Source organism: Anabrus simplex, chromosome 1, assembly GCF_040414725.1.
Source record: "Anabrus simplex isolate iqAnaSimp1 chromosome 1, ASM4041472v1, whole genome shotgun sequence".
Lineage (NCBI taxonomy): Eukaryota > Metazoa > Arthropoda > Insecta > Orthoptera > Tettigoniidae > Anabrus > Anabrus simplex.
The window spans coordinates 413,576,852-413,603,616 of record NC_090265.1 but is presented as its reverse complement, the minus strand read 5'-3'; the positions used below and the strand labels follow the sequence as shown (position 1 = coordinate 413,603,616).

At 39.8% G+C, this 26,765-nt stretch overlaps 2 protein-coding genes and 1 long non-coding RNA gene across 8 annotated transcripts in view; 2 read left to right on the top strand and 1 right to left on the bottom strand.

Moving 5' to 3' along the window:
• asf1 (histone chaperone asf1) overlaps positions 1-23,843 on the top strand; it is a 115,213-nt gene extending 91,370 nt beyond the window's left edge. For all 6 annotated transcript variants that reach the window (XM_067135079.1, XM_067135080.1, XM_067135083.1 and 3 more), the window contains 2 exons: positions 1,792-1,939; positions 23,707-23,843. In XM_067135079.1, the coding sequence (XP_066991180.1) occupies positions 1,792-1,939; positions 23,707-23,835 (277 nt within the window). In that variant the 3' untranslated portion in view covers positions 23,836-23,843. The remainder of the gene's footprint in view (positions 1-1,791; positions 1,940-23,706) is intronic.
• The window catches only part of LOC136856874 (uncharacterized), a 55,692-nt gene that overhangs the window by 14,452 nt on the left and 14,475 nt on the right, over positions 1-26,765 (bottom strand). The window lies entirely within an intron of this gene.
• On the top strand, positions 23,898-25,776 carry LOC136856871 (NADH-cytochrome b5 reductase-like). The gene has a single exon (XM_067135078.2). The coding sequence runs from the start codon at positions 23,898-23,900 to the stop codon at positions 24,870-24,872; it is 975 nt and encodes a 324-aa protein (XP_066991179.2). The 3' UTR covers positions 24,873-25,776.

Here is a 26,765-nt window from a genome sequence, read left to right as displayed (position 1 = left end):
ATCATGAATTAACAAGGTAAACATGTTGTATCATGAGAGTAAAAGCAGTGTACAAGTGGCGAGTGGTGACTCGGAAATATTTTATACAAAAAAAGGTCTCAAGCAAGGAAGTGCACTGTCGCCATTATTGTTTGTTATATTGATGGATGAAATCATAAAACGTGTAAAACAGAGTATCAGTAGTGATGAAGTGAATGCTTTGGTATTTGCAGATGATGTGGTGATCTGGGGAAAGGAAGAAAAGGAAGTACAAAGGAGACTGGACATTTGGAATGAAAATCTAAAGGAGTTTGGAATGGTAGTTTGTAAAAAGAAAACTGTAGTCATGCACTGTGGTAAAGAGAAAAAGAGAAGCCAAGTGAACATAGATGGAAAACGGTTAGAAAATGTGGAACAGTTTACATATCTGGGTAGCATTATTAATGGAAGTAATGAAATCAACCCTGAAATTAATAACAGAGTAAGTAAAGGTACAACATTTTATCATCAATTCAGAGAGATTTTATGGGATGACAAAGTACCCAAGAGAACAAAATTAACATTATATAAACAGTATTTCATACCAATTGTAACATACGGACTAGAAACGCTCGTAACTAATAAGAGACAAGATAGTAAGATCCAAGCAGTAGAAATGAAATTTTTAAGAACATCTGTTAAAAAGACAAGAAGAGATAGAATTCAAAATAATTAAAATCTGAGAGGAGCTAAATATAGAACCGTTAGAACAGAACATACAGAAAGCAAGGCTGAGATAGTTCGGACATGTAAAAAGAATGGGAAAGGAACGGGTAGCAAGAAGGGAATTGGAAAAAGAAGTTAAGGGAAAGAGACCAGTTGGAAGACCGAGAAGAAGGTGGATGGACCAGATTTGGAAGGACATTAGAGAAGCTGGGCTGGATGTAGCGGAAGTAATGGAGCAGGAAAAGTGGAAGGAAAGAAAGGAGTGGTGGAGGCTTGTTAACAACACCTTGGCGACGGGAGACATTGATGATGATGATGATGATGATGATGAGTGATGAGACGTTAATCTGGCATGATACTTATGGTTACTGGATCCACATTTCCATACTCTTTATCACCATAATGATTGTGAATAGCACCTAATGATGGCTTTCACTATGTACAGTACTGAGAAAGAGAAGGAATATCCTAAAAAAAGTCGTGGTTTTAGCCTAGGCCATATCTTTCTTCATGTAATATCAAATATCACAGTCTAAGAAACTTCAGAAAAATTTATAAATTCCTTCTGTAGATGGTATACACCTTAATGTATATATAGGAGCTTTATTATGTGTTGTCACACTTCATTGCCTTTTGAAGAAGCTTGCAGTTGTCTAATTTACATCAATATGATCAGATGTGCTTCTGCTTGCCGATATCTCTTTTACAGCATTACGATTAGATGTGTATCCATATGTTATCAGACAGCTTCATACTGCTCACTTAACTGACTTTCATTCATCATACTATTTAATGTATGAATAGGAACTTTATTCTGTGTTGTCGCAGCTTGTTTTGATCTTCTCCCTGTTAGATCAGAATTACTTCAATTATTTCCATACAATCCTGTGACATAACATTTTGAAGTCTGTGAAGTACAATTTGACAAAATATGTATGTGCTTCTTTATAAGGTGAGGGATTTCAGAAAATGTGGAGCCTTTGTAATCATTAGACTGAAGCCAGGTATGACAGCTAGTTAGTTATAAGGATAACACTGATGTGAGTCATTCAAAAGATCATGAATGTTTTAATGATTGGAGTAACTCTCATTTTAACTTTGTTACAGAGGTCAAGAATTCATCCGAGTAGGTTACTATGTCAATAATGACTATGTAGATCCTGAACTGAAAGAAAATCAACCACCAACAGCACCGCAGTTCGATAAATTACAGAGGAATATTCTGGCCACCAGTCCTCGTGTGACCCGATTCAAGGTAAGCTGTAGGCTAACCACACCTGAGTAAGTACTTATAAATAGCTTTCTTCTCTCCCCTTCTCCCTTTCATCATCTCGTCACTCACATTCTCTGCTATTCCTAGAAAATGTTTACAATGACCCATATACACTACGAGAACTAATACGTCGAAACCTTCATTCATAAAAATCGCCATGATTGCTAGGTAGCTCTGCGTATTCCTAGATGTCCAACGATCTGTAGTTAAATAGACACTGTGACCCGACATTATAAAATATAACAAGATGAGGAAACAGTCTTTCTATCAGGCAAGACGTAACCAGAGTTTAATCCAGTACTTTTTTTTTTTTTTTTAATTCGCACCGACACAGACTGATATTATGGTAATGATGAGATGGGATAGGACAGGACTAGGATGAAAGCAACCGTGGGCTCAACAGGTATTGTCCCAGCATTTGCTTGGTGTGTACATGGGAAACTGCTGAAAGCCATCTTCAGGGCTGCCGACAGTAGAGCTAGAACACACCATCTCCCGAACACAAGTTAACAGCTGCGTGACCCGAACTGCATAGCCAACTCGCTCTGGAAATCCAGTATAAAAGTCTCCAAAATCTTCGTCTTCTGCCATAGGAAGAAGGTTGGGAACATGCGGTAAACAACTGTGTAAATGGCTTGTCCATTGTCTTTCTCTATATCACTCCTTTTCCTTTGTACTGGCAAAAATTATGATAGCAGGTTGCAGTCGATAACGAAGTTTCAGGAAGGACAGATACACGTAATGGCACTTGCGATGGCTTTTCAGGTCCTGACACTTGAGTACCATGTAATTTAATAAGAACTACGTGAAGTGCTTGAATTTTTTTAAATTATTATTATTTGGTTACTTCTTACTTTGCGTTTCTAAGAAACAGTTTCCCTGTAATTGAATTCTAGTCCACATAAATCGTATTGGGTCTTTTACTCATTCTCTAGAACACAATGTGAATCATGGGATGCAAAGTGGGCAGACTGCAGTGAACAGTTTTTAGGAACAACATTTCTGTATGTATTACCACAAGTAAGCCTAGTACAAAGCATTTCGAATAACTAAAGAATATCTGTAATTGGCCAGCAAAGTAACAGGGTAGGAATATCAGTAACTGTCTCTAAACTGTTACAAAATTATCGCTCGCACCTGCGAAGAAGGCGCTCTTAACGCGAGCTGCTGTGCTTCCTAATATCCGTTAGCCAATTAGAAACTCCCTACTCCTCCTTTGGTGTCATTCAGGCTGTTACTTTTGTATTAAGGTCTCCGGTGGAACATAATATTTCTGGAACAGCGTACTCTGATGGAATAGGATACGTTATCATGTTACGATATGTAACTCCCATCTCTAGTAAGCTGTACGTTTTTTAAGACCTGTCATTTCTAGCACCTCAAAGTCCTGCTAATTCTCAAACACAGTCACTAAAAACATTTTGATGTGGTAGTGCGTCATTAAACTATTTGTATCCTTGTAAAACTATATGAAGCAGTAAATTGGATCAGGACAAGGAGAGGGCTAAATGGAGGTCAATTATCCATCTTCGATCCAGAAGTTCCCTGGACAAGGGTGACAAATGAAGAGGACAGAGAATATTACCATAACTACATAATTACTCACTAACAAAGAATGTAGCTAATAGGAATTACGATGGACTCACTTCACCCGAAAGCATTTTATACTTAAGTGCCAGGTTCAATAAGGCCATCCCTAACCTGGAGAACAGACATTACATGCTGGATTTATGTGGCATTTCCTCCACTGGGGAGCTAGCACTCACTTAAAGGAAGCCCCTTTGGAGAGTTGGGTTAGTTACATTCGCCCACTAGAAATTGAGTTGCTGGCTGTACAGTCTACTCCATCCCATAACAGATATTTAGAAAAAAATAATTGAACCAAGATTTTTTCTTCTTCTTCTTTTATGACCACATAGGATCACTTTAGTCAGTCCGTCGTTCAGGTCTCTTTGAAGGGATTGTTCGGGCTTTGCGGTCCTCCCAGTACTTCTTCAGACGCTCCGATCTTCGTGCCCTTTCCTCAGTTGAAAATGTGCGTGTTCAAGATTTTTTTTATTTATTCATTTTATTTTTATTGTTTCCCTCTCGAATAAACAGTTTGTGTAAACTAGCTAAATGGTGTGTGTGATCTTATCGATAAAATTGTGCCATCATTCTTCAGGTATTGTTTGTCAGGGACGATACAAAGTATGAGGTAGGTGCACCCGTAGCTGTCACTTCAATATTATTTGTTAACATAATCCAGGGGGGAAAACAATTGCTAAACAAGTCACACATTATCTTTATGTAGCATCAGATAAATCTTATTGTGCCCAACAAAATGCATAACAAGAAAATATTCATGTAATAAATAATTATCACTGTAAATTAATTTTTAAAATGTGCGTTTTCGTACCTGTCGCTGACACCTCATTTTTCCTCATCTCCTACGGATGACGCTTTTTGTGCCTATAGCTGACACAGATTATATTGTATGATATAGGGCCGGTTCAACCATCTGCTGGTAAACTAGATGGCAGCTACGCAGGAGGTAAACTACCCGGGAGTGTAAATTAGCTGGTACTTTGGCTTGTATGCTACCACCTCTGCATAAGTGTTAGGTAGCTACCCGGAGCTAGATACCGATATACGAGGTTAGCTAGACTGATTTTCAGCGATCGTTAGATGTATGAAGCTCATTTTGATTGTCTTATTTTCCTGTTCTTGCATCTTTTGATTAGCACCAACAAGCCTAATAAGGGGAGCCTGTAGAGTTATGGACAACAATTTATGCCAAGCTTTCGTGAGGTTAATCTATGAGGTTCAAAATCAATACCTAATTGAGCTTAAAAACTCGAGATTTTAATGTTTACGTTTTCTTACGCCAGTTATAAGCGGTCTTGTAAGGCAGCATTTCAGAAAGTATTCTCATAGTAGATTGTCTTTGTCTTATTTTCTTGTTCTTTCATCTGCTGATTATCACTAACAAGCTTAATAAGGAGAGTGTGTAGAGTTACGGATAACGATTTATGCCAAGCTTTTGTGAGGTGAATCTATGAAGTTCAAAATCAATACCTAATTGAGCTTAAAAGCTCAAAATTGTAATGTTTACATTTTCTTACGCCAGTTATAAGCTGTCATGTAAGGCAGCGTTTCAGAAAGTATTCTCGTAGTAGAGTGGTCAAGGCGCTTGCTCTGAAACAGAAGGTACGCAGGTTCTCCTTGTCTTTTTAAATTTAAATTCAAATTTATTTTTGTTCCCTGCTGTTGTTCTTAACTGTTACGAGCTTCCGTAGATGTGTACACACATCTTCCTTATGGAGCATTCTTGCCTTTTAGCATTCTATCTGCAGGCTTCTGTCAATTGATTAAGTACCTCCACGATCATCTATTTGAAACTGGCTCTGTGACCCCGTGCTTCCATTTATTGATAATGTATTCCATTCTAATGTTTAACTTTGTGAAGATAAAGTTGGAAGATAAAGATCAAATTGGGGTAAACATCCATTTATAGGAAGAGAAATTTGTGAATGATATAGTTTATCAAGATAGATTTATTGATAGATTTCCAAGTTCTTTGAAATCATTTACGAGAAAACTAGGAAATAATTTTTTTTTAGGAAATAATGTTTTTTAAAATACAATTTGTTTTACGTCGCACCGGCACAGATAGGTCTTATGGCGATGATAGGAAAGGGCTAGGAGTGAGAAGGAAGCGGCCATGGCCATAATTAAGGTACAACCCCAGCATTTGCCTGGTCTGAAAATGGGAAACCACGGAAAACCATCTTCAGGGCTGCCGACAGTGGGGCTCAAACCCACTATCTCCCGGATTCAAGCTCACAGTTGCGCACCACTAATCGTACGGCCAACTCGCCCGGTAAGTAAACAATTGATAGGGAATCTGCCACCTGGGCGACAGCCCTAAATGCATATCGTTGATGATTGGAATTAATCATAACATCACTTCCTATAAGTAGCACACATATAAAGCATTTTCCTGGTACACATTATAATGTTATTACATATTTCAGTTAAATATACTGTCGACAAAGGAATGAATGAAAAGAGGCATGCAGGTGAATAAAACAGCTAATTATGGAAATAAAAATATCCGGCATTGTGAGGACTCGGAACTTACGTACCTCGTATTACGAAGTGAGCGCCTTAGCCGTTACGCTACGAGAATACTTGGGGGTGAAAATAGTAACTTTTACCCGGTGTGACAATAACAATAAACAGATTTTCGCCCACAAAACAAATTAATTGGCTGAAAGACTTGAAGAATCGAAATGGGAAAATATTAAAGAAGGTTTGTTAAATATAGCTCATGAAACACTGGGAACAAGAATTTTAGAACCAAGGAAACCGTGGATTACAAGAGAAATATTGGATCTGATAGTAAAGAGAAACCAGTACAGGAGGGAGAATACCATAAGAAGTCATGAACAATATAGGCTTGTTAAAAATCAAATTACAACCCTTTGTAGAAAAGCAAAGAAGGAATGGATGGCTGAGATAACTAAGAACATTAAAAACTCTATTGCTGAAGGAAAAACTGATAGCTCATCGATACATCAGAGCCTTAAACCAGAAACCGAAAGTGAAAAGCTCCTTAATAAAGGATAAAAATGGGAAAATCTTAATAGATGCAGATGAAGTCAGCCTGCGGTGGAAAGAATACCTTGAAGAATTGTATGATGGGAATGTATCTAATAAAACATGGTATATTGAACTGGGAAATAAGGGCCCTGTTATCACAAGAAGAGAATTTGAATCAGCGCTTGAGAGAATAAGTGACAATAAAGCTTGCTGTCGAGATAACATCCCGAGAGAACTACTAAAAAATATGGGTGAGAAAATGAAAGACCTACTTTATGATGTAATCTGCAGATGCTATGATAGTGGCAAAATTCCTGAAGACTTCACCAAAAGCAGAATAGTTATGATACCAAAGAAAGGAAGTAGTGAAGAATGCTCTGAACACAGAACCATAACACTGCTCTCTCATGCATCCAAAATATTAATGTCAATAATAAAATAATAAGAGAGAGGATCTGAAGGAAATATGCCTTACAACAGAAGACACCACAAATAAGATAAAATTGAATACAAAACTCAAGAATACAAACCTTCGCTTTACCCTTACACAAAACAAACCAACAACACGCATATTTTCAACTGAGGAAAGGGCACAAAGATCGGAGCGTCTGAAGAAGTACTGGGAGAACCGCAAAGCCCGAAAAATCCCTTCAAGGAGACCTAAACGACGGACTGACTAAAGTGATCCTATGTGATCATAAAAGAAGGAAAAAAGCCAGGATAAATAACAAACTTCATTTCCAAATTGATCCAGACCAGTTTGGTTTCAGGAAGGGGATGGGAGCAAGAGAGGCAATCTTAGCTCTAAGAACAATATTAGAAAGAAGAATGGAGATGAATATAAACACATATATAGCATTTGTAGATATTGAAAAGGTGTTTGATAATGTAAATTGGGACCAACTGTTCAAAATTACTAAATCTTTGGGATTAGACTGGAAAGATAGGTGGCTGATACTACGACTTTATGAAGATCATACCACAATAGTAGACATCAAAGGAAGTAGCCAGGATGTAAAAATCAGGAAGGGAGTAAAACAGGGTTGCCCACTATCACCGTACCTTTTTAATGTACAGTGAAACCTCGATTCTCCGTTTTTTTCGAGGGACCATGAAAATAAAACGTACAACACGGGAAAACGGAAAATCCGGGAATGAATAAAAACCATCAACAATTTGGTTAAACATCACAAAAATGAAATATGTATAATTATAATCTTACAAAAACTCCTAAACCAAACCAAACTACAGCCCCAGTGGGACTTTGCCTGCCAAGCGACCGCTGCTCAGCCCGAAGGCCTGCATATTACGAGGTGCGCATGGTCAGTGCGACGAATCATCTTGGCCGATATTCCTGGCTCTCTAGATCGGGGTCGCCATCTCACCATTAGATAGCTCCACAATTAAAGGTACCGGGCGAGTTGGCCGTGCGCATAGAGGCGCGCGGCTGTGAGCTTGCATCCGGGAGATAGTAGGTTCAAATCCCACTATCGGCAGCCCTGAAAATGGTTTTCCGTGGTTTCCCATTTTCACACCAGGCAAATGCTGGGGCTGTACCTTAATTAAGGCCACGGCCGCTTCCTTCCAACTCCTAGGCCTTTCCTATCCCATCGTCGCCATAAGACCTATCTGTGACGGCGCGACGTTAAGCCCCTAGCAAAAAAAAAACAATTGAAGGTAATCACGTAGGCTGAGTGGACCGGGAACCAGACTTATATCCAGGTAAAATTGCCTGACCTGGTCGCAATCGAACCCGGGCTCTCTGAATGAGAGGCAGGCATGTCAGACCGCGAAACTGCATTAATTACCGGTACGCGAGTTCAAAATCTCTATACTTTATATTCAATTTTACAGGGGAATCTTCGTCAGTTTCCTGTGAAAACTTCTTTCAGTTCAGCAACTTTGATTACGCTAGCCAAACTCTTCGAAAAATCTAATAACGCCAAGCCAAACGACAATCGACCACAAGTAGTTTTTAACTCTCTCATCTAATAAAATGAAGCACATTAGATACAAAAGCACCCAAAATGATGGCGAAATCCCTTCATTTCTTAATCTTTCGTTGTAATTTGTTCTCCGGTATACGGGTACAGTGAAACCTCGATTCTCCGTTTTTCGAGGGACCATGAAAATAAAACGTACAACACGGGAAAGCGGAAAATCCGGGATTGAATGAAAACCATCAACAATTTGGCTAAACATCACAAAAATGATATATGTATAATTATAATCTTACAAAAACTCCTAAACCAAACCAAACTACAGCCCCATTGGGACTTTGCCTGCCAAGCGACCGCTGCTCAGCCCGAAGGCCTGCAGATTACGAGGGCGCATGGTCAGTGCGACGAATCCTCTCGGCCGATATTCCTGGCTCTGTAGATCGGGGTCGCCATCTCACCATTAGATAGCTCCACAACTAAAGGTAATCACGTAGGCTGAGTGGACCTGGAACCGGACGTATATCCAGATAAAATTGCCTGACCTGGTCGCAATCGAACCCGGGCCCTCTGGATGAGAGGCAGGCATGTTAGACCGCGAAACCGCATTAATTACCGGTACGAGAGTTCAAAATCTCGATACTTTATATTCAATTTTACAGGGGAATCTTCGTCAGTTTCCCGTGAAAACTTCTTTCAGTTCAGCAACTTTGATTAGGCTAGCCAAACTCTTCGAAAAATCTAATAACGCCAAGCCAAACGACAATCGACCACAAGTAGCTTTTTAATTCTCTCATCTAATAAAATAAAGCACATTAGATACAAAAGCTCCCAAAATGATGGCGAAATCCCTTCATTTCTTAATCTTTCATTGTAATTTAGTCTCCGGTATGCAGTTCGTAGGCAGTTTCTGGAAATCTCGTACAGCGCAAATTAGGCCTACATCGACTTTTAAAGGTTATGTTGAGCTCGAAAACATGGTTTCGAATGTAAGTATCGATTCTTAAAAGTTCTCGAATGCATTATATTCAGTTCTGCGCGTCACAAATCCAGTCAAATTGGAAAGATAAAAGAAATATCATCAAAACTTTAGAAATTACGGTTATTCGTGACCTTGAGGTCATCTGGAAAGCGCGCTCGCTGCACGTGTCAGTACGAGTTGAAAATAATACCAACCATTTAAAATGTAATGTGCGCAAATAAAACGACTGCGGTTTTTGGTATTTTAACACGAAAACGTCGAATTCTCAGTCTTACATTAGGACCTAAACAGTAATAGGCAATCCCAAGACCGCCCATGGCTTTTTTTTTTTTTATGTAAGGTGCAGCATCTGTTCTGGTCTCGCTACCATAATCATGTACGATAATATAAAAAATACAGGATTTGTGTTAAGAAGGAGCAGTTTCGATTCCTGACTGAAAGCCCAGTTACTCTACAGTGCCCTGAGCAAAGTGCCGAAAACCTGTTCGGCAGTACGATCGAAAAAAATTAAACATATAAACATCTAACCCTGGACATAATATGGACGTTTTATAAGTGCGAACATTTGACGAAACTCGTTCCGTCTTCAAACAGAGCTCTCGAAATGCGCCGTGTCTCCTTGCAATTGTTGTGGCCAGTCTCTGCTTTATGATTTTCCGACATTCTCTAAACAATACCACCCGAATGCGATGCTAAGATGGTCCCTTATGCAAGTTCCCCGCCGATCGCTTTTCCAGTAGGTACCGGTACTTGATTTAATTATCGCAAACATGGGGCGTTAACGCCAAGATCTATAAATACCGGTATGCCATAGCCGTCCTTTCGAGAGAGACAGTTTATTAAAAAACTATTTATCGAGGATTTGGCGTTGATGGGACTGGAATTTCTGGACGGTTGATCCGGGAAATCGTTTCTTCGAGGAACGGATAATGCGGGACTTTTACAGCGTGATTTAATTACGATGCTCGCGGGACCACGTAATTTGAACGCATATTCCGGGAAAACGTATTTTCCGGGAACGGATAATCGAGGTCCCACTGTATTCATCGAAAAAGCTATAAAGAAGTTCAAGACAAACATAGAAGGAATTAGAATAAATGGACAACAGATCCATTGTATTCAATTTGCAGATGATATAGCAGTGGTTGCAGACTCAGAAAAGGAATTATCTAAGATGCTGAATATACTGTCATCAAATTTAGTAGATTTATACTTAAATATTAACATGAAGAAGACAAAAATATTAGTCGTAAGTAAACATTCTGAGCGAAATCACACCAACATCAGGCTTGTTAACAAGTAGTGGAACAAGTCATCAGTTTCCCTTACCGTTGCAGCAAAGAGATAAGGAGAAGAATAGCACTTGCCAAACGAGCATTCAGCAACAAAAGAAATCTTACGGCCAATATACATCTAGATATTGAGATTAGGAAAAGTTTTATGATGTCATTTGTGTGGAGAGTATACTTATATGGACGTGGGTCTGGAGGCAAATGCTAAGAGTCAGTTGGACTGAAAAAAGAACCAACGAAAGTATCTTACGAGAAATACAGGAGAAGAAACAGCTGATGTTAGTTGTGGCTACCCATTCCCTCAGCAAGCCTCGCCAGACTGACCTCCCGTCCAGGGAGCACACCCGTATTTATAACAAGTCTGGGTGCGCGTGTAAGGAAGCTAGCACTTCGCTGGACGGGGTGTCAGCCGGGTTGGCTGCCGAGGCAATGGGTTGCCACGAGAGGGTGACACCCCTCTCCATTGCTTTATTTAATAAACAAAGATACAAAAGAAGCATATATACATGCGCATGTAGGGTAGGTCCCCTTCCAGTGCGTAAGGTCCACAGGGCCACATTACTGTCAGTATATACATATAATGTTTTCACTTCATTTGGAATATCCTGGAGGTACCATAGAGCTCCTGTTATAGCTACCGCTGTCTCTGCTGCGTGGATGGGGGCCGGAACTTGAGAAACGCCTGGGCCCATCCGTGGTGTTGTCATGGTGCGATGGCAGCGGTGGATGCCGGGGTGGCATCGGTGTAGATGGAGTCCGATGGAAGTTGGTAGGTGGTATGGCGCAGCGTTGCCGCGAAGTCCGGAATGAGAAGTCTGCGGATCCAAAAGGCTTCTCCAGTCAGGGCATGCTTTGATATGAAGTAAGGCCACCCCATATTGTAGCAACACCAGGCGAGATATCTGGCTATCTGCTGTCTCTCTTCGTCCGATGCATGCGGATAACAGTACATAGAAGAACAGCTAAATTCATTGGTCACACAGTGCATCTTAATACTGTTCTAACCAATCTAGTAGGACAGATCTTAGGAAAAAAGGGTCAAGGTCGATCTAGGAAGCAATTCCTTAAAATATTGATGCAAAACTTTGGATGTAGTTCCTACTGTGAGATGAAATGACAAGCTGAAGGCAGAAGACAACGGTTGAATTGACAAGGCATTGCCTTCAGACATTGATTGATACTCGGTGTCTGAAAGCTAACAAATTAAAATTGGAAAATTGAAGTCCTTTTGAGATGATTTCCAAATAGGTTTTGATTTTGTATCCTTGCAAGAGTTTCTTTGGAAAAGCTTAACATATAATATGTGTCCCGAACACTAGATGCGATAGGTTGGTGGGACCAGTTCAACTCATGGGAAGCATTAATGTTCAAAATCCTGCAGTACATACAAATCACAGTTACGGTATTATGCTTTTATCAACATACTAAGCGAATTTAAGCTATATTTCACCAAAAATACAGCTAATATTGTTCAGCTGTCAAAACTAGCCCGGCAGGTAAAGTTTCATCAGACTCGAAGTGGCTGATAAATTACGTGCTGGGAAACTACTATTTATGCTGCCGACAGCGCTGCATGGGAATGGTCGAATAGAAATATCCTTTCACGTGGAGGGCAAGTGGCGCGGTGGCAGAACCGGCCAATAACAAAATAAATTACCCTTTAACACTAGAACAGCGAAACTTTCCTCATACCTATAAAGGTCGCAGGCGGTCATTTTGACCGCTGCCGCTTACTGACATATACATAGCATCTAGGATCTGGGAAACATGTGAATGTTCAATAATTAAATTTAAAACAACATAGTTAACCATTGGGATGTATTGTATACAGATCAGTCCATTGTTATATATTGATAATTGTCCATATTCTCTCACTTGTAATAGGTAACAATGAAATATTTTGGCAGACTTGTTATTGAATGTCTTTGTGAAAACTTATGATAAAAATAACTGTCTCCATTTGTTTACAAGCCTATTTAGTCACTTGACAAGCAAATTATGCAACTTATGACATACAAACCAGGATCTTGTCTTCACCAAATCAGATCTTAATTCTTGTATTACTTCAAGAATATAATCATGTCGAGAGATTCTCTGTCCCGTAACTCATTGCTGCTAGATCAAGTACGGCCAGTATCAAGTAATCGGGAGATAGTGGGTTCGAGCCCCACTATCGGCAGCCCTGAAGATGGTTTTCCGTGGTTTCCCATTTTCACACCCGGCAAATGCCGGGGCTGTACCTTAATTAAGGCCACGGCCGCTTCCTTCCAATTCCTAGGCCGTTCCTATCCCATTGTCGCCATAAGACCTATTTGTGTTGGTGCGACGTAAAGCAACTAGATAGATCGAGTACGTTGTAAAATACATGTACAGACCACCTTCAGCATCCAGCCAAAGTGGTGTATTTACGCGCCATTTGATCAGCTACATCCACACCATATTTAGTTCCGTTATAAAATTCAGTAGTACTAGGGAGCTTCTTGTTATCTTCGCTGACTTGAACGCTCGGGTGTAGAGTGCTTAGCAGAAACCCATTCTTGTTCACTTTTCTTTGATGTAGTGTGATCTTCCTTCTGAAGTACGACAGTCTCGTACAGATTCATACGTAGTGCTTTGATTGACTCCGGGATTTCTTCTCTTTCAGTCTCTCAGCTAACTTTACCGATGTAAAGAAGTTGTCAGTGGTCTCGTTACGTCCTTTCATGAGGTATGGGTCCATAAGTTTTATGACAACATTTACAGGCAGTAACTCATTGGCAGGTCGCATTTCGTCTTTGGGATTTATCTGGCTTATTGGCCATGTACTGTGTGTCACAATCTATGAGCTTCATTTCCGTATTGATTGCTAGTACAATATCAAAAAAATAATATAGAAGCCTCCACTTTATCAATGCAATATTTATTTACAAGATGCAGTAAATTCAGTACCGGTTTCGACCCCTGTGGTGTCATCCTCAGCTGTTATACATTAAATCGGTTTCAAGAACATCACATAAGGACTAATGTCTTTCTATCACTGACCCAATTTGACAGATCATGAAAAAGTTAATATAACAGTAGTATAATAGATCTTTTCTCATTGACTAAAAAGTTGCTTATTATGTAGGGCGTCATCTCATTGTAACCTGAGTCTAGTAAACATTAAATGAAGTTTACATCGGTATATGTGGAATTATTACATATTTACATATATATTATTGGAACATATGTTGTCTATTAAAAACAAATATATACACATAAAATTTGACCCGCTATAACAGGCCGTTTAAAAGTGGATGAAATTATAAAAACAAGATAAAATGGGTTCACATTTAACTCTAGTTTGTACTGGTTTGTTGTTGCTGCATTATTCTTGTAATATGGTAAGTACACAGTGTTTGTATTCTAATATTTGAACTTGTGATAGTTTTTGTTCATTCCGATGTTTTCTTGATTAATGCTCGTATAATATATTACAGTTGTCTTGATGTACTATCCGACATACTACCACAATGTTGAGGTATAAAATCCTCATCGTCACTCATTACGTTCATATCTGATAATGTATCTTCGTCACCTGATTCGTCTTCTCCTAGCTTTTCAAGTTCGCTAATAATTGAGCAGGAGTAAGTTTTTGCCGCCGAGCCATTATTGCGTACTATACTACACAAGGGACAGGCACTAACTCGACCACTCGCTACCACTACTAGAGGCATATTGTTCATTCCGATGTTTTCTTGATTAATGCTCGTATAATATATTACAGTTGTCTTGATGTACTATCCGACATACTACCACAATGTTGAGGTATAAAATCCTCATCGTCACTCATTACGTTCATATCTGATAATGTATCTTTGTCACCTGATTCGTCTTCTCCTAGCTTTTCAAGTTCGCTAATAATAGGGAACATGCATGATCCGGGGTTTTAATTAAAAATATGCTAATCTGATACAAAATTGCATGCAGAATTCAAAAATGTGATCAGAATGTACAAATAATAACTCCAAACATGATAAAAATCTACGAAAATGTCACGTCACGCAAGGACGCGATCTCATTGGCCTGACGTCATCGTACAGGTTGACTGAATTAGCAGACGAAATAACACATAGTGTGCTGTGAGAAGCAGGATACACTTCGCGTATTTCTACTTTACGTTAGTGTCTAGTATGGTTAAATTCGAGGTCTATACATTGGATAATAATCTGAGTGGTATATTTTAGACTTAAAATGAATCCTGCGCAGACAGTGAGGCAGAAAACTTATAAATGGTGTAGAGTTCCGATGTGCAATAGCACATCGCATACCATCCCAAACAAATTGTTTATAAACGTTCCAAAGACGCTAAAACTAGGGAGAAATGAATTTGGCGAGCTGGAGAAATGCTGGTGATATATCGGAAAAGTCTACAGTTTATTTTTTTGAAGATTTTAACGTAAGATGAATTTGTTTGAATTTTCAAATCACTTTTCCATGTCAGCTGTTCTAGTGGTAAAACTTTAAATTTTAATGTATGATGCTTTATTTAAATGCTTCAATTACATCTTGGAATATGAAAGTAATAAACGGTGCATTAAATAATGCTGATTATTAAAGTATTCTCCAAACCTAACCTATGTTTTGGGTGATCCATGTCAAGATAATAAATCAAAGGGGTTATGAACCATTTTGACAGCTCTAATTCTACCAATATATCTTGGCATGGGACAGTTATGTATGTCTTTATTGAAGAGCTTAATTGGTAAAGAAATTTAGGCTATGTCTAAATACCCTATAATGTAGCAAAGAATAGGCGTGTACATCATGAAAGGAAACGACGTGAATTTAACAAATGTATAACTCTACACAAAACCAATGCTTGTCTGTTGGAGTCTTATAAGTTAACAATGCTCAATTATAATAATTATCATAATATTAATGAAATAAATAACATAATTGCACACAGGTGAAAATAGTGATGTAGGTGTTTAAAATATAATCCAACTTAGCCTAAGTTTTAGGTTATACAAGCCAAGTCAATAAACCGAAGGGTAAAAATACCGCGCGAGTTGGCCGTGCGGTTAGGAGCGCGCAGCTGTGAGCTCGCATCCGGGAGATAGTGGGTTTTGAACCCCACTGCCGGCAGCCCTGACGATGGTTTTCCGTGGTTTCCCATTTTCACACCAGGCAAATGCTGAGGCTGTACCTAAGGCCACGGCCGCTTTGTTCCCATTCCTAGGCCTTTCCTGTCCCATCGTCGCCATTATGTGACGGTGTGACGTAAAGCAAACAGAAAAAAAAAATTAAAGTCACAGCACCCAAAGACATTCCTGTATTGAACGACTAAAATGTCACCAGGACACTTTTCTTTCCTGATATGCTCAGCTTGTTAAAAGCCAAATGTAATTAATGTTATTGGCTTCACGCCCCGCTAACTACTTCTACGATTTTCGGAGACGCCGATGTGCAGGAATTTAGTCCTGCAGGAGTTATTTTACGTGCCAGTAAATCTACCGACACGAGGCTGACGTATTTGAGCACCTTCAACTACCACCGGACTGAACCAGGATCGAACCTGCCAAGTTGGGGTCAGAAGGCCAGCACCTCAACAGTCTGAACCACTCAGCCCGACTTGTGAAAACTAGATGAAGTCATATTTACCTTTATCATGTTTAACTTTTTCCCTCCACAAAGATATTTAATTCTCTTTCATGGGCCCCGGAAGTGGGTAGGCCAGTTGTCCCATCCATAAATATATATTTTTTTGGGAATGATAGATTATAGCCCTATAGTACTATGATCTTTCTTTCTTTCTTTCTTTCTTTCTTTCTTAATCAGTTTATCCTTCAGGGTTGGTTTTCTCTCGGACTCAGCGAGGGATTTCACCTCTACCACTTCAAGGGCAGTGTCCTGGAACGTGAGACTTTGAGTATGGTGATGCAACTGGTGAGGAGGGCCATTACCTCGCCCAGGAGGCCTCACCTGTTATGCTCAACAGGGGCCTTGTTGGAGGATGGGAGGATCGGAAGGGATAGACAAGGAAGAGGGAAGGAAACGGCCGTGGCCTTAGGTGCCTGGAGGAGAAGTAGGAAAATACGAAAAACCACTTCGAGGATGGCTGAGGTGGGATTCGAAACCCTTCTACTCAGTTGACCTCCCGAGGCTGAGTAGACCCCGTTCCAGCCCTCGTACTATTTGTTTTCAACTTTCATGGCAGAGTCGGGAATCGAAACCGGGCCTCCGGGAATGGCACACATTAACCACTACACCACAGAAGCGGACTAGTACTATAATGCTACCTATATGTTTATGTTAGTGCTGAAATCCGATTTCTTACTTTACTAATGCTGAAAGCCCGAAAATGTAATGTTATTCTTTAATAGGGGAATCAGTCTAGAAGGAAATGTTGAAAGTGATGTGATATCTATCCAGGTTCAGTTGTTATCCTAATACTATGGGTTACAGTACATTGCACGTATATAAAAGATGCCACTTACAAACTTGCTTTTTATCCGCGAAATTCTGCGGCCACAAAAGTCACTATTTTTCAAGAATGATGACATCTACACATGATAGATTGTCTGATTGTGCTGGTTTGAACCTTTCTTCTGTCATTCTGAAGTTATTCGCGATCATGAATAATAAACAATCGGCTTTTAGCAACGGCTGATGCACAACGGCTGGTAGAGCTCCATGCGATACGGGATCGTGACGTCACAGCGCGCCGCTTACGTCAGAGGCCGTTTCACTCGCCTTGCGGAAAGGCACTATTAAATATTTTTTTAATGGTAGAAAACAAGGCAACATACCACAATGTAATACGTTTACGTACTATTTCATTGGTGTACTTTTCAAAAAAAATATTTTTGAAAATGATGCATGTTCCCAATTGAGCAGGAGTAAGTTTTTGCCGCCGAGCCATTATTGCGTACTATACTACACAAGGGACAGGCACTAACTCGACCACTCGCTACCACTACTAAGAGGCATAATATTTAGTTTATCATACGCCCCTATAGTGCCACTTGTAAATATATCACAGGAAGCAAGCAGTGAGCAGAATAGAGCTCTCCGTATCATGGACAATATCGATGTTCCCTTATCATCTACGGCTGTAATTTTTGGCGTGAATGTACATAACCCTAAAAGATTAAAAGTCATAAAAGCACAACCTCGTGCATGGAAATACCTTGAAATTCGCTAACGCTCTGGCCGTTCTAGTGTCAATCAACTAATCATTGTTTATAAGTTACAGCCTAAACATTACATATTTCCTGTACATTATAAGCAGGATACTTCCCCCTACCCTTATACAGGAGAACAGGTTTTTTTTACCCCTTATTCTGAAGCTGCCATATTTACTGGCATTCCTCATTTCACCTCATCCAATGCAGAAGCCATAAATGACTGTGGGTACTTCAGAAATTTACTTTGTTGAGGGTCTATTTTATATAACCACCTGAAAGATAGGTGTGATAAAATTTTAAAAATATACACACCATGTATCAGCTTCTGGTTATGATTTATATCAGCTGCTGCCTACACCTGACACATGGGGTCAGCTTCAGGTTCCCTTATTGGAGGATCACATAAAGAGAAATATTATATCTAGCTAGTATTCATGTATGTCGAATCTCTGTCCTGTTTCTCTACGGGGTCAGGTATGAAGATAGATGAATCTTCATAGCAAGTTTTCACAACTGGGTGGCCTTCGTGACATCAACTCATCGGAGAAGTTGTTGAGATGAAATGATCGACGTGATACACAATAGTAGGAACAGAGAAGGTGAAACCCGATGCTGGGACATAGTCTACTCCTCAATCACTACTGATCTGCATTTAGGGCAGTCGCCCAGCTGGTAGATTCCCTATCTGTTGTTTTCCTAGCCTTTTCTTGAATGATTTCAAAGAAATTGATAATTTATTGTTTGGTAAGTTATTACAATCCCTAACTTCGTTTCCTATAAACGAATATTTGCTCCGATTTGTCCTCTTGAATTCCAACTTCATCTTCATATTGTGATATTCCCTACTTTTAAAGAGACCACTCAAACTTATTCGTCTACTAATGTCATTCCACGTCATTTCTCCACTGACCGCTCGGAACATAACACTTAATAAGATGTTGATTCCCATAGGGAACCTGAAATATTTGTTCTGAATGAGTAAATTTATAATACTAATATAGTTGGTCCGTTATTGGGCATTATAAATTTTCCAGCTAACTCATTCCTGGTTGCCAGTGTTTCACCCCAGTGTTCTAAGTTGGGCTCATCAGGTGGTAAATAGCACACCTACTAAGACGCATGGCTAGTGCATACCATGGAGGGCACTGCGTAGGCTACTTGGAGCCACCGGCAGTGCCAGTTCACTATGGGAGACTTTGTCTCATCATAAATTGATGCCTTTCTGGCCATCAGATGATAGAGGTGTGGATTCCCATAGGGAACCTGAAATATTTGTTCCTAATGAGTAAATTTATAATACCAAAGATTAAAACTATTTTAAATAGTTCTGTAATAGATTCAGACACGTCAATGCAGGATCAAACAACCATATCAGTTTATCAACATAGTCTTTTATATCTCCTTGGGGTGTTCAACTGAATCTGGGTAAAGGGTGAGTTTCCGCCACAATGGCGAGAGGGAATAGTAATTCCACTCCTCAAGCCTAACAAAAATCCTAAATATGCAGGAAGTTACAGACCTATTTGCCTAATAAATTGCCTGTGTAAGCTGTTTGAGAGGATGGTGAATCGCTGACTTGTGTGGTGCCTGGAGAAAAGGGGACTTTTGTCTGAGTACCAATGTTGTTTTCGAGCCGCTCACTCTACTACTGATCACTTGGAGAGTTTTCCGAAACAGCATTTGGTGGCTGTTTTCTTTGACTTAGAAAAGACCTATGACACCACATGGCAATACGACATCCTATCAGTCCTGCATGAATGGAATTTCCAAGGTAACTTGCCGGTATTTATTGCGAATTTGTGTCCCTCCATCTATTCCGTTTCCGAATAGGGAGGGTATTTTCGCAATACCACGTTCAAGAAAATGGAGTCCCACAGGAATCGGTTCTCAGTGTCACTGTTCGCGATTGCCATAAATGGTATTGTTGCTGCTGCTGGTCCAGCTGTAATGGTGTTGCTATATGTGGATGATTTTTCACTACATTATAGCTCGCGAAATATGGGTGTCGTCGAGCGACAGTTACAGCAAGCAATTAGGAGAGTTGAACAGTGGACCTTAGAACATGGCTTTCGGTTTTAAACCGCAAAGACCTATGTTGTGCATTTTGGCCAGAAGCGCACTTCTCACTCTCTTCCTGAGCTTTATTTAGGGAATGTCGCTCTTCCCGTAGTTGACACCGATTTCTTAGGTTCCTTTCTGATAGCCAATTATTGTGGGAGCCACACGTGCGGCAGTTAAATGCAGAATGCGCTAAGGTGCTTAATATCTTGAAGTTTCCTAGCGGCAATACTTGGACAGGGGTGGGGCAGACCGCACGGTGCTCCTACGGTTTTATAGGGCACATATATTATCCTTCACTTGAGTAATTCTTGTCTGACGCATCCACATTGCGGGGGTGGGTATCTTCCACATCAGTAGGTCGGTGTGAAGGATAGCTAAGTTCAGGCAGGGACCCAGTATCACGGGGTATAACGTGGAACCCATGCCCAGGGTTATGGGCGAAGACCTTAACAGCATCTTAGGCAGAGGAGGAGACCTTTGGAATGGCGAAGATGGTGGATGAGGCAACCCATTCTCTCTGGTGAAAATTAGAGGAGGAAACCACTGCCTTGTGAAGAAAAGGGATCTTCGAAGGCTAAGGGAGTAAACCCCGAATGAAAATCCTCAGATGTGTTAGGGTTAGCAGGTTAGCAGATGAGTAAATTTGTACTGGCTTTCAACTATAATACAAGCCTCGGAAGTTTAAAAATGGAAATGGAATTGACAAGTCTCTGGCTACAGTTGCACAGTATGATGGTAATGCTGATGTTCGTGCAAGTGTTAGATCAGAGAAAAAATCCAATTTGGAACAGTAAATATGTTAACAACGAATGGGGAGGAAAATGCATGGAGGGACTAAAACTCGACATCCTGGGGTTAAGTGATGTGAAAGGGAAAGGAATGAAGAAACTAAGAAAGGGATACACCTTGTACTGGATGGGTAACAATAAAGGGAAAAGAAATGGAGTGGGCTTTATAGTGAATCAGAATGTTGAACCAATAGCTGAAATTGAGTATGTAAATGAAAGAATTATAATAATACACATACACGTAAACAAGGAACTACTGAAGATAGTACAGGTGTGTGCTCCACAAACAGGATGTAGCATGGAAGAAAAATATGATTTCCTCAATGAACTGGAAACACACATTGTTGGAGATGGGATCATGATAATGGGAGATCTGAATGCCCATGTGGGAACTGATAAAATGAGATACGAGAATGTTCTGGGCCGACATGGGTATGGCGATAGAAATTAAGATGGAGAGAAACTTAGAGTTTTGTATCAGAAATAACCTGATAATAAAGAACACACGGTTTATGAAGAGGAATAACCATAAGATCAGCCGATATAGTTGGGATGGACAGTATGGAACCCTCATCGATTTTATAATAACAGACCTAGAATGGGGAAGATACGTCATGAATACGAAGATAATCTCCAGTGAAAGTATGGAAGGTGATCATAGATTATTAATTGTGAAATTAAAACAAGTAAAAATCCCTAAAATTGTACTGAAGAAGAAGGAAGAGGATAAAAAAATGGCATTCCAAGATTGTATAAAAAGGAACTGAATAGCATTCACGAAAGTTAAGTTGGCAACGGGAGCTTGTTAGCCCGCTCTCTGAATCTGGTGTGCCGCCTTAACACCTGCGGCGCCAGCAACTGCTTCTGTCTTATGCTGCAAATTTGCGACAGATGCCGCTTCATCCAAGCCGTCCTTGCGTATTCCACAATGGAAACCGCCAGCTGTACGTTGCTTACACTCGAGCAACACAGCCAGTTGGAATACGCTTGGATAGCAGTCGCAGGTTATTTAATGTACCTTCGGTTCCTTGTCTTCAATCAAGTAGGGTACCTCCTTGGGTAATACGACGACCTGAAATCATTCTAGATTTGTACACCGGCCCGAAGGGAAACACGGACCACTACATCTATTGGAGACTCTTTTTGTCCGTTGTTGGCCGGTACCCTGATTCGGTCATTTTTCACGGATGGTTCAAGGGCAAAAGCGGGAGTAGGCTGTGCGTTCGTTGTTGACAAAAAGTTTTGTTTTTCCTCTGTAGTGTGTACACAGCAGAGCTCTATACCATCTGTGAAGCTCTTGTGGTACACAGTGTCCGATGAATGTCGGCAATATCTGCTGTGTACCGATTCCTTGAGCATGCTACAATTTATAGATTTTTTGTAATGCTATTTGTTTGGGGTGTCGACCTATAGAGATCTTTTGCCCCTATCTATAGATACGTTTCCCTCGGCACCCTCTGATGCAGTGGATCCAGGACCTGCTAGCCGGGTATTCAGATGCCGGCAACAAAATTACATTTACGTGGCTCCCAAGCCACATGGGTGTAGAGGGAAATGAGTTAGCTGTTTCCTTGCCCCATTGCCTTAGAGGGTTCCGGTCAGTGACATTCACTCTCAGCAGAGACATCTGGTTATGTCCCATTGGGAGATGGAATGGCAGGCCACTCCTCTCCCTAATAAGCTGAGAGCGATAATAAGAACTATGAAGGTACTGAAGACTTCGCTTCAGGCTTCTCAGAGAAAAGCAGTGGAATTATGTCGTCTTCAGATTGGCCATGGCATTGTAACGCACTCTTACCTACTGTAGGGTGAACGCCGCCGCCGCCCCCCCCCCCCCTCCCCCCGGTGTGTACTTACGGCGGTCATCTAACCGTGGTACACATCCTTATGGAGCGCATGGACATGGCCGATCTACGCCGTAGTCTACAACTCCCAAGTGCCATTTCCCTCATCCTACGAGAGAACGAGCAGTCAGCAGACTTCGTCATCCGTTTTATGAGGGATAGAAGTTTTTTTTTTTTTTTTTTTTTTTTATCATGTGTAATAATGTCCTTTGTATTAGTGTATTTTTGTTAACTGCTCTTTTATCCCATTGACTCTATTTTAGTTCGTGTTTGCATATTTTAGTGTGTTATTTTAACTTCTGAATTGAATTATATATACCTCTGTGCTTCAAGGCAATGCCTTATTCCATTGTAACCTATATTTTCTATAATTTTATTCGAAAATAAGACATTGCGAATTAGATCCACTGATTGTCTCATAATAATAATTTTTCATCATTTATTTTAAATTCTAGTCAGTGGATATATTTTAAAATTTTAATTATTATGTCCTTTTGTTCCATCTCGCATCATTAGGGGCTGATGACCTAGCTTTTAGGCCCCTTTAAGCAACAAACATCATCATCATTTCCGTTGACACGGCCAGTCTTCTCCTCTCTTCTCATCAGTCCTTCACTTCCTTCGGCCATCCGTCTCTGAGTTGTCCCCTCGGCTTCTTGCTGCCCACTTTCATCTTGTGCCTTCATCTTAGTTCACATTTCTCTATTCTCATTTGTAAGGGTTCCTCATGCAATACTTCCCTTGCCTGATTTCTCATTGTCTCTCTTCTTGTAACCCCTATTCTATTACTCAAAAATTTCATTTCACTCACCTACTAATATTTCTTCTCTTCATTACCCAAGCCTCTGAATCGTAGGTTAATGTTAGAACTTGATATATAGTAAAATAATTGAATTGAAAATGACAAAGACCACTTTAGACTCACAGAGATAGATAGAGCATCATTTGTGGGTGATTACATGGGTTAGAGAAAGTTATCCGTAGCATGATAAGAGCCTGTAGCAAAATGAAAAATGTGGAATTGAGAATAGTGTCCATATTGAATCTAGGCATGCTTGATTTTCTGTGTATTGAAATCTTTCTTTTACAACATATCCTTTTCTTTTTTTTTAGGTTGATTGGGACAATCCACCCAGTAGTAAACAAGCAACTTCTGGGCAAATCGACAACAGCATGGATGGAACTTTGAAGGGGGGATTCTTGAACTCTACCAATGAAAGTAACATGAGCATGGAGCTTTAAGGCCACAGTGGGTGTGCTGGTTAGGGAGATGTGCAATGGATTAGGCTTTGCATTTCTCAATTATGCTGAACTCCTGTGATGATATTGAATCGTTATTTCCTCCAGAACCTGAAAAGCCTCGGGAGGAGGATTGCTGCGGGAGTGGTTGTTCACCATGTGTGTTTGACATTTATTCCAAACAATTATCTGAATGGGAAAGTGCCTGCTGCAAGCTGAGGGAAAACCAGGGTAAAAGTGATGCATATAATACAGATGCTGATACTCTCCTGTCCTCTTTGCAGTACTCTCCATTCCAGCTAATATCTGTTACGCAACATGCTGAAAATGCAAATATATACAGGTTTCAGGCTGTGCATATAATTGATGGTAAAGTTATGAAAATAGCAAGAAATTTAGGGTTCAGTATTGGTCAGCATTTAGTTATGAGAAATAATAAAACCGGCACTGATCAGGGTGTACTTACCAGGGCTTATACTCCTATTTCAGATTCAAAAACAGCCTTGCAAGGATGTTTTGATGTATTAATTAAGTTGTACTCAAATGGAAAAATGTCTAATTTTATCAGAAATTTGAATTTGGATGATATTGTTTATTGGAGAGGACCCTTTGGAGATTTTAAGTACATACCTAATAAGTACAAGTTTGTGTTCATGTTATGTGCTGGTACTGGTGTAACACCATTGTACCCCATTGCAAGAAGAATTGTTGAAGACGAGACTGAAGAAACATTTGTAAGGCTTATTTTCTCTTGCAAAAGATGTTCCGAGATGCTGTTGCGAGAAGAGATACGCGAGTTGGCTGGTTACTGGAATTTTACTGCTCGTATTTTTATAACCCAAGATGTTGCCAGTGCAGGTGGTTACAGAGAGCAGTTCACATTGGGCAGAGTCACCAGCAGTGTGTTGGTGGAGGAGTTTTCTGGAAAACCATTGGAAAATGTCCTAGTCCTAATATGTGGAACCAAGGCTTTCAATAAGGACATGCTGAATTACATGCAGCAGATTGGAGTGCCTAGTATGAATATCATTGTATTTTAGAAGACATCTGTTGTAATTATCCAGTATCCCTTTAGTGTAATTACATCTAAAATGTAATAGACAATTCGGTGAATGAAATGTCATTTGTATTTATGCTAGTTATGCAGTTTCTTTTATGCTCTTTTCTTTCTAGGCATTATTTTGTACGTAGAATGAAATAACAGGAAAGTAGAGCTTCCAAAATAATATGCTGCTAAAGGCTGTGAATTTTCCAAGAGTATTAAGTACTTCCAATCTGACTTTCTGTTGAACTAAATAGTAAGTTACATGTATTATGAATGAGATACTTGTATAGCAATGAATGACCTATCACTAGTAGAACTATCATTGATATTAATGTAGCATTGAAGAGTATTTCCATTATCTTACAAAAATGTACAAATTTGGTGGGATTTTGAAATATGAACAGTGCTGAGAAAGATTATCATTGATATTTTATTCTGGTAGTCATTCAATGCAGTCTGTGGTGTTGCTAATTTCTAATATCATAGCAATTGCACTAGTTTCATGGCAGTGGTGTTAAGTCACTGTTTGGCCTGAGGATATCTTAATTCCTAGAATGCATCTCCATTTATATTCCTGTACAGGATGAAATTTTAGGAATTATTTCTCATTTGCAACATGTTTAGTGAAAGTGGGAGTACATGATGACTATATTTTGGAAAATTGTTTGATGAATTTAAATATTTAATCTACAGGAATTATGAATTTGGGATATAAAACATGGCATAAATCAGAGTAGACATTACATCTGTGCATAAATCCACTATTATTTGTTTTATACTGTGTTCATTTTATTCCCTAGGCCAAGCCTGTTAACATTATGTGCCCCAGTGAACTTGTCATTTGTTCTCTTGTATTTTATATGATTATTAATTAGTAAGTGATAAATGATATTACTTTACTCTTAAGTGTTTGTTTTGCAAATCCCGTTAGCTCAATGCATGGTGCTATTGACAACACTTTTACTACCGTATTTACTCGCATATCAATTGGATGTTCACATACATTTTTTCACCGATTAAGAGCTGCACATCCACTTCGTGGGCTTGTCGCAAGAATGTGCGTCTACAGTAACAAATGGAAAGGGCCACTGCCGTGCACAGTCTGTACTAAACTACGAGGAGCTTGTTAGTAAAGGTTTGTCATGGGGAAAGTTAACGGTTACATGGCTTCATTTTGAGCTAAAAGTGGTGAAATTCACAGAAGAAAATTATACCAGAGCAGCAGGTCATGATTTTTCTGTTCATGAAAAAAAAAAAACACAAGTGAGTAAATTGGAGAAAGCAACTAGTGGTATTTTGTGGCCAGAAACGGAGCAAGTTCCCGGATATAGAGGAAGCATTACTGGAATGGGTGAGAGATGCGGAACAACGGATGCAGTGTTTCTCACGAATTGTTACTAAAACCACGGGAAACTGCGCGCCCCACAATATTCTAGTGAGCTTATTCAAGACTAGTCGCGGGTGGGTTACTCGGTTTATGCAGCGCAATAATCTGTTATTGCAGCGGAAAACGTTTTTGTGCCGGAAAGTTAGTTTCACAGTCATGATCAGGTTAAGGCAGCAGAATGCTGGCAGTGCTCAGTACTGACCAAACCCCTGTGTAGTTTGGCATGCCAAGGAGGACTACTGTTTCTGAGAAGGGAGTGGCAAGTGTTCTAATTAAAACTGCTGGCAGTGAAAACTTACGTTGTACGGTGGTGTTGGTCATTACTGCTGACAGCCGTAAACTGCCTGTGTACATGATATTTAAACACTAAACATTACCAAAGAACGTCACATTCACAACTGGTATCCACAAGACGAAAGTGAAACCAGTCACTGCTTGTGATTCAGAGTAAATGTAATAAGTTTTTATTATTTTTTATGACATGGTACTGTATGATTATAA